Source organism: Choloepus didactylus, chromosome 13 (assembly GCF_015220235.1).
Source record: "Choloepus didactylus isolate mChoDid1 chromosome 13, mChoDid1.pri, whole genome shotgun sequence".
In the NCBI taxonomy this organism is placed as follows: domain Eukaryota; kingdom Metazoa; phylum Chordata; class Mammalia; order Pilosa; family Megalonychidae; genus Choloepus; species Choloepus didactylus.
In genome coordinates, this window is record NC_051319.1 from 75,636,776 (window position 1) to 75,653,910 (window position 17,135).

At 36.8% G+C, this 17,135-nt stretch overlaps 1 protein-coding gene across 4 annotated transcripts in view; it reads right to left on the reverse strand.

Moving 5' to 3' along the window:
* AFF4 (AF4/FMR2 family member 4) overlaps positions 1-17,135 on the reverse strand; it is a 141,927-nt gene that overhangs the window by 6,888 nt on the left and 117,904 nt on the right. For all 4 annotated transcript variants that reach the window (XM_037802198.1, XM_037802202.1, XM_037802199.1 and 1 more), the window contains 7 exons: positions 12,014-12,108; positions 11,354-11,417; positions 11,098-11,234; positions 10,763-10,834; positions 9,398-9,491; positions 8,523-8,566; positions 5,342-5,562 (listed from right to left, as the gene is read on the reverse strand). In XM_037802198.1, coding sequence (XP_037658126.1) covers positions 5,342-5,562; positions 8,523-8,566; positions 9,398-9,491; positions 10,763-10,834; positions 11,098-11,234; positions 11,354-11,417; positions 12,014-12,108 — 727 coding nt within the window. The remainder of the gene's footprint in view (positions 1-5,341; positions 5,563-8,522; positions 8,567-9,397; positions 9,492-10,762; positions 10,835-11,097; positions 11,235-11,353; positions 11,418-12,013; positions 12,109-17,135) is intronic.

Sequence of the window (17,135 nt, forward strand, 5' to 3'; positions counted from 1 at the left end):
AATAAATGCAGAAGGAATGTCAGAATAGAAAACTTCTAATGAATATCTATTCCCTAATGAAATAATGAATCTAGGCAATGATCATCAATGGATGCTAAAAACCTTTGAAGTTCAGTAGGGAATCATACCAAATGATCAGGTTGACACCAACTGAATCTACTCCTCAATCTTAGTATCACTGAAAAAGGGATAACCATTATGTCTTCTAATATGATGCAAGAGGAAATACAGGGCACCACCTACAAAATATTCTTATCTAAAATACTGAACTTGAATCTATCAAAGTCTCAAGATATAGTATCAGTAGACAGGATATAGGGGAACAGAGGAACAAGTTAAATTATACTGCAAGGAAGTAATCAGTCCAATCCAGAATATGACACATTCTACAACCTGGTTTCTCCCTGACATCAATGGCATTACCAAAAATGAAAGTGGAGGAGGGGGAGGTAGGACTATTACAGAATAAAAAATATGTAAAAGATTTATCAATGAAATGCAACGTATAGACTTTGCTTGGATCATGTTTGAAACAAATCCAACTTTAAAAGAGGCTTATTTGAGACAATGAAAAAATGTGATTATAGACTAGGTATTACATGACATAAAGGAGTTATTATCAATTTGAGGAGCTGAGATAAAGGAATGGTGTTTATGTTTTTGGAAAGCCCTTAACACTTAAAGACGCATACTAAAGGATGCAAGTGAAATGTCATTGTATCTGGCATTTGCTTTAAAATATTGCAGGAAAAAAAAGTGTAAGTGTGTATGTGGGTATCAGAAGCTAATGGTGAGAGTGAAAGATACATGGGGTTCATTATAGCATTCTCTTTCCTTTTCCCTATGTTTGAAAATTACCATAAGAAAGAGTAAACAACAACAAAAACAATGAGAAAAAAAGAGAAAAGAAAAAAAAGAAGCTAGAAAACTGGTTATCAGGGAGAAGAATGGAGAATAGGGAGGACTAAGATGAATTAATTTCTGATTGGTACTAACATTTAAAAAAATTTAGGAACAAATTAAGTTTTTAAAAATAACAACTTTAGATAAATGTTGGGGTGCCTTTACTACCTTTCTATCACCTCTACCCCTCATCATTACCTCCTTTTTCTACAATTCTATCACCATTGCCCCAATGAAAGGAATCTTTAATTTCCATCTGATAATCTGCTCGTAATGTAAGTATTTAAATGAACTCTGTGACAAAAGGACACTTGACTGGTTGGCTACTTTAGTGTTTCTCTAAAAAGGATCTATGTGGGTAGATGCTACACACATAGTTGCTAATAATATCTACTAAAATTAATATGGTGTTTATACAGGAGTCTTCCCTAAGATCTTTATAAATACTCTATAATTCTCAATGTCCTTATTTTGGGAGATAATAAACTCAAAGTGCAAAGGCTCGGGGAGGATCCAAGATGGCGGCATAGAGAGAAGTGGAAGCTAAGTAGTCCCCCTGGAACAACTGAAATAAAAAAAAAAAAAAAAAAACCAGAAACAACTAGTAAATAATCCAGAATAACTGCAGGTGGACAAATATTACTGTCCACTCATCATACACTAACCTGAATTGGGAGGATTGCCCGAGATCACAGTATAAAATCTGTAAGTAAGAACTGCAGATCCAAATCAGGTGCCAGAGAAAAGCTTTCTCCCAGCAAGCGAATACAGCTCAGCTGAGCTCCAACTGGGGTTTTAATTAGTGAGTGTGAACTGCTCACTATGAGGTACAAATCCCCAACAAGTAGACAGAGGCTTTGGGTGACGACTGACCTTGGAGAGCCGGAGGGTCGCCTTGGACTAGCTCTGTTCCTTTTTCGACTCAGTGGAGAAAGCCTCAGCCATTTTCAGTTCCCAGTTCTGTGACCCAGAGAGGGGTGTGGCATAGGCAGAGAGAGACCATTGAAATGCTAACGACCTCCCCCTAAGGCGTCTATCTTCTCTAAGAGGAAAGCAGTGGGGCCCAGCTCTACTACCTGCCTTTCATTCAGAACTTACACCAGTCAAGAATTATAGACTAATCTTTGCATTAGGCAGAGAGAGCCCCTGCACGGCCCGGTGGCCCGGGGCTTCCCTTGAGGGACGACGCGCACTAGTGATGTAGCACAGCCTTCCCTCAGCAGAGATCCTGGAAGATCACAGCTGAGAAGGGGGGCCCGCTCGGAAAACCCAGGGACGCTATATTAATGCCGGTGGTTTGTGGGTCAGCAACAGAGAAAATCTGGGGCAAAACTGAAATGAAGGCTTAGACTCTTGCAACAGCCTTGAATCTCCGGGAACACCTGGGAGGTTTGAATATCAAAAGCTGCCCTGCCTACCTAACGACCCAGACACATGCCCCACATTCAGGGCAGACAGCTCCAACAACAAACCCAAACTGAGTTCACCAACTGAACCCCACAAAAATCATTTCCCCAAACACCACAGACACAGAGTTGGGGAGAACTGACTTGAAGGGTATAGGTGACTTGCAGATGCCATATGCTGCTTAGCTGGAGAAAGTGTATGTCACCAAGTTGTATTTCTGAAAAATTAGATTGGCTATTTTTTTTTTTACAACTTGAAAGAACCCTATCAAGCAAAGCAAATGCCAAGAGGCCAAAAACAACAGAAAATCTTAATGCATATGATAAAACCAGACGATATGGAGAACCCGATCCCAAACACCCAAATCAAAATATCAGATGAGACACCGTACTTGGCACAATTAATCAAACAATTACAATCGAGGAATGAAAACATGGCACGGGATATAAAAGACATGAAGAAGACCATGGAGCAGGATAAAAGGGACATAAAGAATACCCTAGAAGAGCATAAAGAAGAAATTGCAAGAGTAAATAAAAAACTAGAAGATCTTATGGAAATAAAAGAAATTGTTGGCCACATTAAAAAGACTCTGGATACTCATAATACAAGATTAGAGGAAGTTGAAGGACGACTCAGTGTCCTAGAAGTCCACAGAACAGAAAATGAAAGAACAAAAGAAAGAATGGAGAAAAAAATTGAAAAAATCAAAAAGGATCTCAGGGATACAATAGATAAAATAAAACGTCCAAATTTAAGACTCATTGGTGTCCCAGAAGGGGAAGAGAAGGGTAAAGGTCTAGAAAGAGTATTCAAAGAAATTGTTGGGGAAAACTTCCCCAATCTTCTACACAATATAAATACACAAAGCATAAACTCCCAGTGAACTCCAAATAGAATAAAGCCAAATAAACCCACTCCAAGACATATTCAATCAGACTGTCGAATAGTGAAGAGAAGGAGCAAGTTCTGAAAGCAGCAAGAGAAAAGCAATTCACCACATACAAAGGAAACAACGTAAGACTAAGTTGTGACTACTCAGTGGCCACCATGGAGGCAAGAAGACAGTGGCATGACATATTTAAAACTCTGAGAGAGAAAAATTTCCAACCAAGAATACTTTATCCAGCAAAACTCTCCTTCAAATTTGAGGGAGAGCTTAAAGTTTTCACAGACAAACAAATGCTGAAAGATTTTGCCAATAAAAGACCTGCCCTACTTCAGATACTAAAGGGAGTCCTACCGACAGAGAAACAAAGAAAGGAGAAAGAGATATATAGAATTTTAACAGACATATATAGAACCTTACATCCCAAATCACCAGGACACTCATTTTTCTCTAGTGATCACGGATCTTTCTCCAGAATGGACCATATGCTGGGACGTAAAACAAGCCTCAATAAATTAAAAAACAAAAAACAAAAAACAATTGAACATATTCAAAGCACAATCTCTGACCACAATGGAATACAAATAGAAGTCAATAATTTTTGAATTGTAACTCCACTATTTACTTCCTACAAGATAAAAAATACACAAACTCTAATGACAAATCAGCGGTTTTGAACTCAACGTAAAATATGTAATTTTTGACAAGAACTATATAAAGGTGGGGGAATGGAGGAGTATAAGAACATAGTTTATGTGTCCTATTGAAATTAAGTTGGTATCAAAGAAAACCAAGATTGTTATGTATTTAAGTGGTTAACTTTAAGCCCCACAGTAAACGCAAAGAAATTATCAGAGAATATGACCACAGAAATGAAAAGTAGAGTATGGGTTAAGAGAAATGGGAGAAGGGGCAATGGGGAGTTAAGAAATGAGTGTAGGTTTGCTGTTTGAGGTGAAGGGAAATTTCTAGTAATGGATGGTGGGAAGGAGACAGCATTACAACATTCTAAATGTGATTAATCCCACTAATGGAATGCTAGGGAGGGGGTGGAATGGGAAGATTTAGGCTGTATATATGTTTCCACAATTGAGGGGAAAAAAAAAAAAAAAGACAGTCTAAATAGATGACAATTGAATGCCAAGGATGACCCTGGATGGGATCTGAGGATGGAGGACAGGAGGCTCAAAGGGACACAGTTGAGACATAAGGAAAAGGAAATATAGAATGTAAGCTCTTTATCATTGTTGAATCTCTTGTACTTCCCAGCTGCGCTTAATGGGATTGCCTAAAAGAATGTTCTTGTTCACGGGAATTGTATGTGAATTATAGTGTTTGTTCAAGGATGTGTGCAGCTAGTTCTCATATGTTCAGAAGACAGAGCAATAGATGATGGATGATAGATAGGGAGGGAGGGAGGAAGGGAGGGAAGGAGGGAAAGAAATAGCGGTGTGACAACATGTTAAAGTTAGTGGATTGGAGTACTGGGGGGGGTCAGGGAATGCTGGAGTTCTGTGTATGGGGTTTGTATTGTTTTTGCAACTGTTCCTATAACTTTGAATTTATTTCAAAATAAAATGTAAAAATAAATAAATAAATAAATAAAGTGCAAGGGCTCAAATGACCTAATTTTAAAGAATACTAAGATAGCTATTCATCTCAAATCACAGAAGTGTCTTTTCAACACACCTAAAAATTCAGTATGTACATGCTTTCTTATATATTAAACATTTCAGGTATACAAGATGTCTGGATGTAATCCTTTTATGCCTATAGCCAAATTTACTGTTAACAATTCTGGAGTAGAAAATTTTGTTACTTACATAGTATAGTATTAGCTGCATATAATGTGTCAGAATAGAGGCATATTTGTCTCAGACTAAGAACTACTTTTAGTGTCACCAATATCATAAAAGATACATATATATATATATATATATATATTTTTTTTTTTTTTTTTTTTTACAAAATTCAGGTACATTCAGTATTACTGTTAAGCCATGGATATTAGCAAACCCATTATCATTGACTCTACACTAAATAATAAATTAAATACAGACCAGGTAGTTATTTAATTAGGACATAAAAGTTCCTTTTACCAATTTCACCCCTCAGTCAAAGATTTTCCAGAGACCTACCTACCTTTTTGTTCTTTGGAAAGCTGTTCAGCTTGGTCCCAAATTTCAGTAGCATAGAGGAAGTTAGATGTAACCTGAACATAGCTGGCTGCCATGTGGTGGATCCTCTGTGGAATGGTCACTGAAGAACCACTTGCTGAAGCACTACTGGCCCCAGAAGAATAATTTCCCGAATTGCCAGGCGACAACTTTGGAGAAACAGGAGAAGGCATCCCAACAGCTTTGCTACACACAGAGAAACAGGAATCTTGTTCATACGGATATGGTCAATGTTATGAAATCAAAGTAGTACTGGTTCTTCTTAAATAAAGGCTTTTAAAAATTTAAAGATTCTTTTAAACTAAAAGGGTTCCCAGAGAAGTACAATTTCTTCTGAATAAGTACTTACCTCCCTAAAGGCCACCGTGAGTGATGATCTTATCTAGACCTTTGTTTTAATGAATGGCAACAGAACAAGAGTTGGGAAATAATCAAAGTTGCACACTTTGTTAGTAGTGTTCAAAGACTTAGAAACCAGATCTCCTTGTGCCCAGTATAACATCTATTCAGAGATACGTATTCAGAGATATGATTATGTATTTTTTAAACTGTTTCATATAAGGGTGGGTGGAGTTAACAATTAACCCCCCAAATTGTGATGGTAAGTGGGAACATTTTGAATTCCATAATGCCTGACTCTTTACTAATTTAACCAAATAATTCAAAGATGATAAAGCTGATAGCCCTCTCAATCATTTGCAATGATCTCAGACTTCCTGCCGATTAAATATTTCCTAGAAAACACATGTTGAAGACTGACAGATTCATTTCAAGCATTTCAAGAGTACTAAAATTTGTGAAAATGCCTAAGACCAGGATCACATACACACAAACAAACAAACAAAAGGAAAACTGAACAAAAGTTGGGGAAAAAGCTATTAAGAATATTTTTGCTCTGTCATTTGGTGCATAAATGTTTAGGCTGTTTATGTTTTTCTGATTAACTGACCTGTTAATCACCATGAAATAACCTTCTTTATCCCTGGTTATAGTCTTTGCTCTGAAGTCTACTCTACGTGAGCATTAGTGTATATAATTTTATTTATAGTTTTTTACTTTTGACATATTTGTGTCTTTATGTGCTTCTTGAAGACATCATAAAGTATGGCTTTTAATTCTATCAGAGAATCTCTACTTTTAACTGTGGTGTTTGACTATTTAATTATTGTGATTATTGATATATTTTGGTTTAATTATATCACTTTACTGTTTGCTTTGTTCCATCTTTGTCTCCTGTTTCATTTGGACTGATTAAGTATGCTTTATCACTTTTGCTTGTTTATTAGCTTTAATTCTTTGTCATCCAATGGTGATTGTTGCTTTAAAATTTATTGTAAATATGTATAATTTATCACAGTCTAACTTCATTCGATATTATATAATCTCATGTATAGTTAAAAGAAAAAAAAATACTTTTACCTGTTTTCTTTTGCTGCTATAAATCTTGTTAAGAAACTAAATAGTGGGCAAAGACAGAATGACAATCTACATAAACATAATAATTTAACAGACAAACTTTAAAAATAAAAAAGATTTGATGATAATAGAGTTGAGAGGCTATCCTGGAGGTTTCTCGCATGCAAGCTCCATCTAGACATCCCAAATGGCTACAGTATGCCCTTACCAAAAGCAGTCCCCAAATATCTAGGTCCCTACCTGAGATTCTATAAAAGATTCACTTACTAAGTTTTATCTCTCAGAAACTTAAATCCACCCAAGTGTTCCTATGCCAGCAAGTCCTAAAACCCAGAGGCAATAGCGTCTTTAAGAATAACAATCAGATGCAGCCCCCTTCCCCATGCTGTTGACACCCCCTTTCAATATGAACATGTTAGGGTAGTCACTGTCTGGACACCCCTGAAGATGGAGAAAGGGATTAAGTGAGAGGAAGGGGTAGCCACAAACACAATAGGATTTAACAAAGGTCTATAAATACTGAAACTTTATATAAATACATACATATTTTTAGATGCTGAGGTGTTGGAATAGCTGGAAGGAGGTAAATGACACGGTGGAACTGTAACCTGTAATATCCTTTGAAATTTGCTCTATAGCTACTCGTTGAATTGTGCTTTGGAAGACTTCACCTTTCTGTATATACTCTATATTGCATAATAAGGAAAGAACTATAACCCATAACAATTTCTGAAATTACCTATATAACTGCTTGTTGAGCTGTACATCAAAATTTGACAACTTACTGTATGTATATTTTACAATGAAAATAGCTGAAGTTGTGAACTGTGACCCACAACATTCTTTAAATTTGCTCTCTACTATTTGTTAAATAGTACTTTGAAAATTATCACTGCTATGTACATATGTTAAAGTACAATAAAAAATGCATTAAAAAAAAGGTTTGACGGTATTTTTCCTTCTTCTGGGGATTAGTGGAATAAGGTGATGTGGGGATGGAAGAGAAACTACAATCATGCCACTGTTACCAAATTCTCTCAGTGTTAGGACTTGAGTAAAGATAATCTCATAGTTAAAAACCCAAGTAACTATGGAAATGAAACTGTGAGAAAGGCTGAGGTACTCTTGTAGAAAATTCAGATTTTAAAAAAATTTTATTGATGTAATACATAAATTTGAAGTGAAATTTGTTATTTTAACAATTTGTAAGTGTACAATTAGTGGCATCAATTACAATTGCAGTGTGTACTATCTTCACCATCATCCACTACCAAAATTTTTTCATCACCCCAAAAGAAACTCAGTATTTTTATTAAGATTAACAACACCCCATTTCCCCCTCTCCCTACCTCCTGGTAACCTCTAGTTTCTGTCTCTAAGAATTTGCTCTTTCCAGATATTTCATATAAGAGGAATCATACAATATTTATTCTTTTGTGTCTGGCTTATTTCACTTAGTTTAATGAAAAACTCATATTTTTGCAGGTGAAATGTCCCATCTCTAATTTTTCTAAGAGTATGTTCATTTATACTTTCAACTTATAAAAAAACAAGAGAAAAAAATGATGACTTCTAGGACAGATAACAAACAAACACTTTATTGAGATGGTTTTAATATAAAACATATACTCATCTTTCTATTTTTGGAAATTGGACCCTAGCCATTCCATTTTTACATAAATAAACAAACTTGCCACAAACAACATTTTATAGAATAAAATTTTACCTACCTTCCCAAGCCAGGTGATGGAACTTGAGAATTATTATAAGAATTCTGTGGGGAAAATAAAATGTGCTTAAAAACAAAACAAAAACTACTTATAAAGTACTAAATATATTTAAAAACACTGGACTAGAACTGATCTTAAGAAGCTTTATAAATTTAGCAAAATGTGTGTGTGGAAATATGCAGCAGAAGGAAATTATTTAGCTGAGAGCTGGGAGGTTCTGGAGGACTTCACAGGGGAGAATAAGTAACATTCAGCCAGATAGAGAGGGAAGAAGGCGTAGAGAAATGAGTCATACTATATACAAAAGCTGTAGGAAAGAGGATACATGTGACCCATTCAGTTTGGCTGGAACAGAGATTTAGACAAGGAACAAGAGACAGAGAGATACTAAGGGCCTTGCAGGCCAGAGTAAGAGCCTGGCTTTTGACTTGGCCCTGTAGGCAACAATAAGCTACTGGAGGGTTCAATGTCATGATCAGAGCAGGATTTTAGGAAGATTTTTGTGGTGCTGTCACAAAAAAAAAACCACAGGAAGACATTTTAGGAAATGAAGATAGAAGTCTAAAGAAAGGATGGCAGTGAAAACAAAAGACCATTTTTAAAGTATAAATTAGGCTTCACAATAAAAATAGACTACATCTACTGAAATGTTACTAATTGCTGCTGCAGAGGACTAACTAGGTTATATAATCAGATATATGTGCATTTACCATGGGTATAAAAACTTTCCAAGAAACCTCCAACATTTCAAAGTTCCTAAACAGTAGCTCCTCCCTTGCTGTGGGTAGGCAAAATATGAGGGCACTTTGGGGTAGGGATGGGGAACTTCACAAATTTTGTCTCTTGGAAAATGGACCCTCCTCTTCTACACTTACCTTCAGGTGTTCTGTCAGTGTCTTTGAGTACTTCAGAGCATTCTCCTTCTTCAGTTTGAAGAGCCTCAGGTACAACAAAGACTGGCATCGTAGGCTAGCCAATGGAAAAGGGCAGTTTACATTAGATTCTGGCCACATCTGCACAGGCAACCTTTGTGTCTTGTTAAAGTACAGGGCTGGCTCATGTGAGCAGACCATGTCATAAGGTCAACAACTCTAACCCTTAGGCAAAGCCCAAAGATATGTTCTTATTGTAGTACATATCCTAGGGAGGAGAAGATGGCTAAGAAACCTAGGGCTAGCCTCCAGTTATGTGCTCACATTACAAAAGCAGAACTTCACCCATAGGACACTAAAATGACACTGTAAGATGTGCATCAAAAAAAAATCCCTGAGGGACAGAATCTCCAAATCAAATTACAAATAATCTAAAACTTTAAAAAACAAAAACTAAACTAAAAAAAAATCCCAAGAAACTAATTATGAATGGCACAATCCTAATGAAACATATACCCTAATATGGTTTACAAAGGCCCTGCATGACCATCCTGGCCTGCCTAACCATTCACTTTCACCTCTCACTGGTATTGTTTTAGCTCCTTGAAAGTTTCCAATTCCTTTATACCACCTAGCTCTTGTACATGATGTTCCCTCTACCTAGAGAACAGGTCTCCCTACTCTCTATTCTTACGGTTGCATATATTTTTCTTTCAAAGTCCTTACTTTGTATACTTGCGTGATTATTTGATTAATTTCTGTCTTCTCAGGCTAGACTATATACTCCAGGAGGAACAGGCCCATGTCTGTTTTATCCACAGCTGCATTCCCAGTGTTAAACACAGTTCCAAGACTATAAGTAAATACTTATAACAAAGGAATTGATACTGTTTCCTGGGGACAGAGTTAACAAGTCACATTCTTTATTCTGAGCAAACTCATTATGAATGGGGCTATGCCCACCACCACGCTTTGGTTTAAAGGAGAACTGCCAAACTCCAGGTCTGGTTAGATACTTAAGACTTCAAATTTGCTTCTGTTATCTGCTGTTCGTTCCCTAAAAAAAGGTACATACAAGAATGGAAAGAGAGGGTACCAAAAGAAAAACCCAGAAGAGTGACCACTGAAGATAGTGGAGAGTTCTGATACCAGCCCCACCTTACCAAGGCTTTCTTCAAGAGAGCAATGGAAACTGACAAGTAAAATCTTTCAGTAGGAATTTTGAGTTATTTCCTGCTTTATCCATCAAGAACAGTCTCATGACAGGGTTATGGATGGTTGATTCAGGACTTTCAGAAGAGCATATACAGAAGAATTTAATACGGGACTGCCATTATCCAGCAGTAGCTAGAACACAAACATGCTTACCAAAGTACTGTGAGTCTTTTATCTGCAGCTGTAGCATCTGGAGCCAAGTAATTCTTAAGCTTCATAGTGTATCTGTGAGTTAAAAGGACAAATAAATGACAAGCAGAATATAATACTTCATTTTGGTCTTATGACCTCTTTTGTCCTCAAAACATTAGAATCAAACTTGGAAAAAGGCAAAAATATCCATTGAAGTATCTAATTCTCCTTATCCAAGGATAATAAAGTATTAAGTATTCTCTTCAGCTTTACTATATATATTTTATGGAGCCCCTTCTTGGACAGACCAGAGAAGCAATGTTATTGCCAATGATGTGGCTAGTCTTTCTACTTACTTTATGAGCTCCACTGTCTCTGAATACATAGGGAATGGGGACTTGGATTCCTGAGCATTCTTCTCTAATGCATTCCCACATTCAATAAAAGATACAACAGCATCAAGATAGTATACCGCTTTCTCAAACCTATCAGACTGAAGAAAGGAAAATAAAGGTAGTGAGAGCTGCACAGATCTACTATGGGTATAAACCACAAATTAGGATTTAAGGTAATTTGATTAAATATATAAATGTGAGAACAATATTTACATACCAATGCATCTGCATTGTGCTTTAGCTTTTTTGCTTCTTGTAAATAATGGTCCGCTGAATAATTTCTGCAATAAAAGTTTTATTATAAATAAAACGGTAACATTTTCCTAAGATAATACTAGTTCATTTTAGTCTCTAGCATCTTTCAGTTTTCAGGTTCTCAAAGAAAATGAGTTATCACTAAACATTTGTTTCAGTTTTTCTTGACAAATGTTTAAATCAGGCGAAGAGCATAAATTGTTTTGGTTAACTCATGGCAAGTCTTCAACTTAACAAAATAGAAATCAAATTCCCTAGCATTAAACACTAACTTACCGAAGTTGTTTCAAAAGGTTTTGAGTAAATAAAATGTGGGTAGGAGAAATGATCTGTTATGAAAATTGCTTAAACATAGCTAAGGAAGCCCCTTATTTTAAACAGTGATGCCAGAAGCGGTAATGTTCTATTGAAAGGCACATTATTCATATCCCCCCACGAGAGTCATGGAGTTAGTTAAAGGAGAAACATTTGGATTAATGGGTTATCTTTCAATTTAAAATCAGAATACTTAGTGGATCACAACATCTACAAGTATTAGTTCTTTTGGTCACTGACAGAAATTAAAATGAGCTAATCACATGCTGATTGAACAATTTCTTGTTAAAAAAAATATTTATCTTACCTGTCGTCAAAGGCAAGCTTTGTTCTCCGAGGCTTAGAAGCATCAGGAGTTGGTGTAGATGGAGGACAGTTAGACGAGCTATTTGGAGCCTTTTCCTGATCAAGAAAATTCATAACTATGTTGAAAATTGTGAGGAAATTAAAAATTAAACTAAAAGTATTTCTTCAGCCACTGGTTGAAAAGAAAAGAAATTTCCTCTGTTATGAAACTTTAAAACTTCAGAACATAAAATTTCTTTTTAGAAAGGGTACATTTTATATAAACAAAATATTCATTATTATACATATTATGGATCTACTATGTGCCAGGCACTTCAACGTAAGGAATACATTAGTCTTAATACCAAAACAGCAGTATCACTTTGGGCAAAACTTATTAGTAATTACAGATCAATGAAGAATCACAATAAATAATATCTAATGTTTACTGTGTGCTTACTACTTACCAGGCACTAAGTTAACTAAATACTTAGCATAGTTGTTAATCCTTCAATAACTCTTAAGAAATAGGTACTGCTGTTAGAATATAACAAGAAACAGTCTCAAGGAGATTGAGTAACTTGCCTAAGTTTGGACCACTTTTAAGTGGCAGTCCTGGGATATGGGTTTTATATCCAGATCTATCTGATTTCAAAGCATGGCTGCTTTCTTATATTCTATTCACTCTATGACTCCTACCACTGTCTTTCCTATTGCCTCCCTATCTAGCTTTGATAAACTGAATACATGTTTGTTTGTTTTTTTTCCCATAAAACACTCAGGAACAAGATAAGGATGCCCACTGTCACCACTATTATTCAAAAGTGTATTGGAAGTTCTTGCCAGAGCAATTAGGCAAGAAAAAGAAATAATAGGCATCCAAATTGGAAAGGAAGAAATATGTAGAAAATCCTGCAAAACACACAAGGCCCCTAGAGCTTATAAATGAATTCAGCAAAAGTGGCAGGGTACAAGATAAATCAGTAGTGTTTTTACACACAAGCAATGAACAATCAGAAGAAGAAATCAAGAAAACAATGGACATGATAGCATTCATGATAGCAACTAAAAGAATCAAATGTCTAGGAATATATCTAACCAAGCCTGTAAAGGAATTGTATACAGAAAACTACAAAACATTGCTAAAAGAAATCAAAGACAACCTAAATAAATGGAAGGAAATTTCATGTTCATGGATTGGAAGATGAAATATTAAGATGTCAATCCTACACAAAGTGATGTACAGATTTAATACAATCCCAATCAAAATTTCAGCAACTTTCTTTGCAGAAATGGAAAAGCCAATTATCAAATTTATATGGAAGGGTAAGGGGCCATCTTGACAAAGAAGAATGAAGTTGGAGGGGTCACACTTCCTGATCGTAACACTTATTATGAAGTCAAGGTAATCAAAACAGCACGGTACTGAGAGAACCTAAGATGGCGGCTAGGTGAGACAGCAAAAAAACACCTCCATGAAAAATACTAGATAAAAACCAGAAAGTGACCCAGAATACCACTTCCAGAGATGCACCAGCCGGAGAAGGTCTGCTAAATCCACAGGGGCCATGCACTCAGTGAAACCGGGAGTCTGCATTCTGAAATAAGTGAGGAAGCCGGCTGAAAGTCCCGTGGCCGCGCTGGGGTGTGGGGAAACTGCGGGTTGGCATTTGAAGACGGACTAGTTCTTTTTAAAAAAAAAAAAAAAACCAAAAAACCTGGGAGCAGCTGCAGATACGGCAGTGAGAACTGCGCAGCACTGCAGGAGCGGGCTGTAGCCAATGCCTCGGTGTCTGGCATGGAGGATAGCCCTCCCCACACCTGCTGCTGATTGTCCCGGGGCCACAGGGACAGAGGGGAGAGCCAAAAGGAGAAAGAAACCGCATCCCTTGCAGCCAGCTTCCTGGCGTGCTGGCTACACTACTGCCCAGGGTCATACCCACAGCCCAGAGCTGCGCCAGGAAACCCAGTCTGACAAGGAGTGTATCCCACAGCACCCCATGCACCCCACAATATCGGCTGTGGACAGTGGCCTTGGGTGCAAACACAGCTAGTTGTCCCGGGGCTGGGAAGGCGGAGCGGTGCGAAAAGGGGGGGGGTTGAGACGCCCCATTCAGCCATTTTTGCAGCAGGCTGGGAGCACCCCTGCATGGCCTGGTGGCCTGGGGCTTCCCTTGAGGGAAGGCGTGCACTTGTGACGTAGCACAGCCTTCACTCAGCAGAGGTCCTGGAAGATCACATCTATCAAGCAAAGCAAATGCAAAGAGGCCAAAAACAACAGAAAATTTAAAGCATTTGTTAAAACCAGACGATATGGAGAACCCAATCCCAAACACCCAAATCAAACGGTCGGAGGAGACACAGTACTTGGCACAATTAATCAAAGGACTACATTCAAAGAATGAGAGCATGGTACAGTATATAAAGGACATGAAGAAGAACATGGCACAGGATATAAAGGACATAAAGAAGACCCTAGAAGAGCATAAAGAAGAAATTGCAAGAGTAAATAAAAAAATAGAAGATCTTATGGAAATAAAAGAAATTGTTGGCCAAGTTAAAAAGACTCTGGATACTCACAATACAAGATTAGAGGAAGCTGAACAACTCAGCGTCCTAGAAGACCACAGGACAGAAAATGAAAGAACAAAAGAAAGAATGGAGAAAAAAATAAAAAAAAATCAAAATCGATCTCAGGGATATGACAGATAAAATAAATCATCCAAATTTAAGACTCATTGGTGTCCCAGAAGGGAAAGAGAAGAGTAAAGATCTAGAAAGAGTATTCAAAGAAATTGTTGGGGAAAACTTTCCCAATCTTCTACACAATATAAATACACAAAGCACAAATGCCCAGCGTACTCCAAATAGAATAAATCCAAATAAACCCACTCCAAGACACATTCTGATCAGACTGTCAAATACTGAAGAGAAGGAGCAAGTTCTGAAAGCAGCAAGAGAAAAGCAATTCACCACATACAAAGGAAACAACATAAGAGTAAGTTGTGACTACTCAGTGGCCACCATGGAGGCAAGAAGACAGTGGCATGACATATTTAAAACTCTGAGAGAGAAAAATTTCCAACCAAGAACACTTTATCCAGCAAAACTCTCCTTCAAAATTGAGGGAGAGCTTAAATTTTTCACAGACAAACAAATGCTGAGAGATTCTGCCAATAAAAGACCTGCCCTACATCAGATACTAAAGGAAGCCCTACCAACAAAGAAACAAAGAAAGGAGAGAGAGAGATACAGAGAATTTTAACAGACATATAGAACCTTACATCCCAAATCACCAGAACACACATTTTTCTGTAGTGATCACGGATCTTTCTCCAGAATAGACCATATGCTGGGACATAAAACAAGCCTCAATAAATTAAAAAAAACAAAAACAAAAAACAATTGAATGTATTCAAAGCACATTCTCTGACCACAATGGAATACAAATAGAAGTCAATAATTTTTGATTTGTAACTCCACTATATTTACTTCCTACAGGATATAAAATACATAAAGTCTAATGACACATCAGTGGTTTTGGACTCAATGTAAAGTATGTAATATTTGACCAGAACTATACAAAGGCGGGGGTATGGAGGAGTATAGGAACATAGTTTACGGGTCCTATTGAAGTTAAGTTGGTATCAAAGAAAACCAAGATTGTTATGGATTTAAGAGTTTAATTTTAAGCCCCACAGGAAACACAAAGAAATTATCAGAGAACATGACCATAGAGATGAAAAGTAGAGTATGGGTTAAGAGAAATGGGGGAAGGGGCAATGGGGAGTTATGAAATGAGTGTAGGGTTGTGTTTGAGGTGAAGGGAAATTTCTAGTAATGGATGATGGGAGGGTGAGAGTATTACAACATTCTAAATGTGATTAATCCCACTAATGGAATGCTAGGGAGGGGGTGGAGTGGGAAGATTTAGGCTGTATACATGTTTTCACAATTAAAAAAAAAAAAAAAAAAAAAAAAAAGGACAGTCTAAATAGATGACAACTGAATGCCAAGGATGACCCTGGATGGGATCCAAGGATGGAGAACAGGAGGCTCAAAGGGACACAGTTAGGACATAAGGAAAAAAAAAAAGGAAATATAGAATGAAAGCTTTGTATCAATGTTGAATTTCTTGAACTTCTCAGCCACGCTTAATGGGATTGCATAAAAGAATGTTCTTGTTCATGGGAATTGTATATGTGAATTATAATGTTTGTTCAAGGATGTGTGCAGCTAGCTCTTATAGGTACAGAAGACAGAGCAATAGATGATGGATGATAGATAGGGAGGGAGGGAGGGAAAGAAAGAAATGGCGGTGTGAGAGCATGTTAAAGCTGATGGATCAGGGTATCGGGGGAGGGGGGTCAGGGTATGCTGTGTATGGGATTTGTATTGTTTTTGCAACTGTTCCGGCAACTTTGAATTTATTTCAAAATAAAATTAAAAAACAAAAACAAAAACAGCATGGTCCTAGCACAACCATGGACATAAAGACCAATGGAATTGAACTGAGAGCTCAGAAATCAACCCTCACATTATGACCACTCAATTTGGAAAGAACAGTCTCTTCAACAAGTGGTGCTAGAAAAACTATATCCTCATTTTCAAAAAAAAAAAAAAAAAAAAGAGGAGGAGGAGGAGGAACCCTACCTCACACCTTATACAAAACTCAACTCAAAATGGATCAAAGACTTAAATATAGGAACTAGCATGATAAAACTCCTAGAAGCATCTTCAAGACCTTATGTTAGGCAGTGGTTTCTTAAGACTATACCTAAAGCACAAGCAACAAAATAAAAAATAGATAAATGATACCTCTTCAGAATAAAAAACTTTTGCACCTCAAAGGACTTTATCATGAGAGGGAAATGACTACCTACACAATGGGAGAAAATATTTGGAAATCACATATCTAATAATTTTTTTTTTAGGATTTTTAAAAATTTAATTTATAAAATAAAAAATTAACACATTAGCATCCACAGTGTACAATCAGTTCTTCACGTACTATTATATAGTTATGCATTCATCACAATCAATTTTTGAACATTTTCATTACCACACCCCCAAAAAATAAGAATAAAAGTTAAAGTAAAAAAGAACACCCAAAACATCCCATAACCCCCATCTCTCCCTCTTAT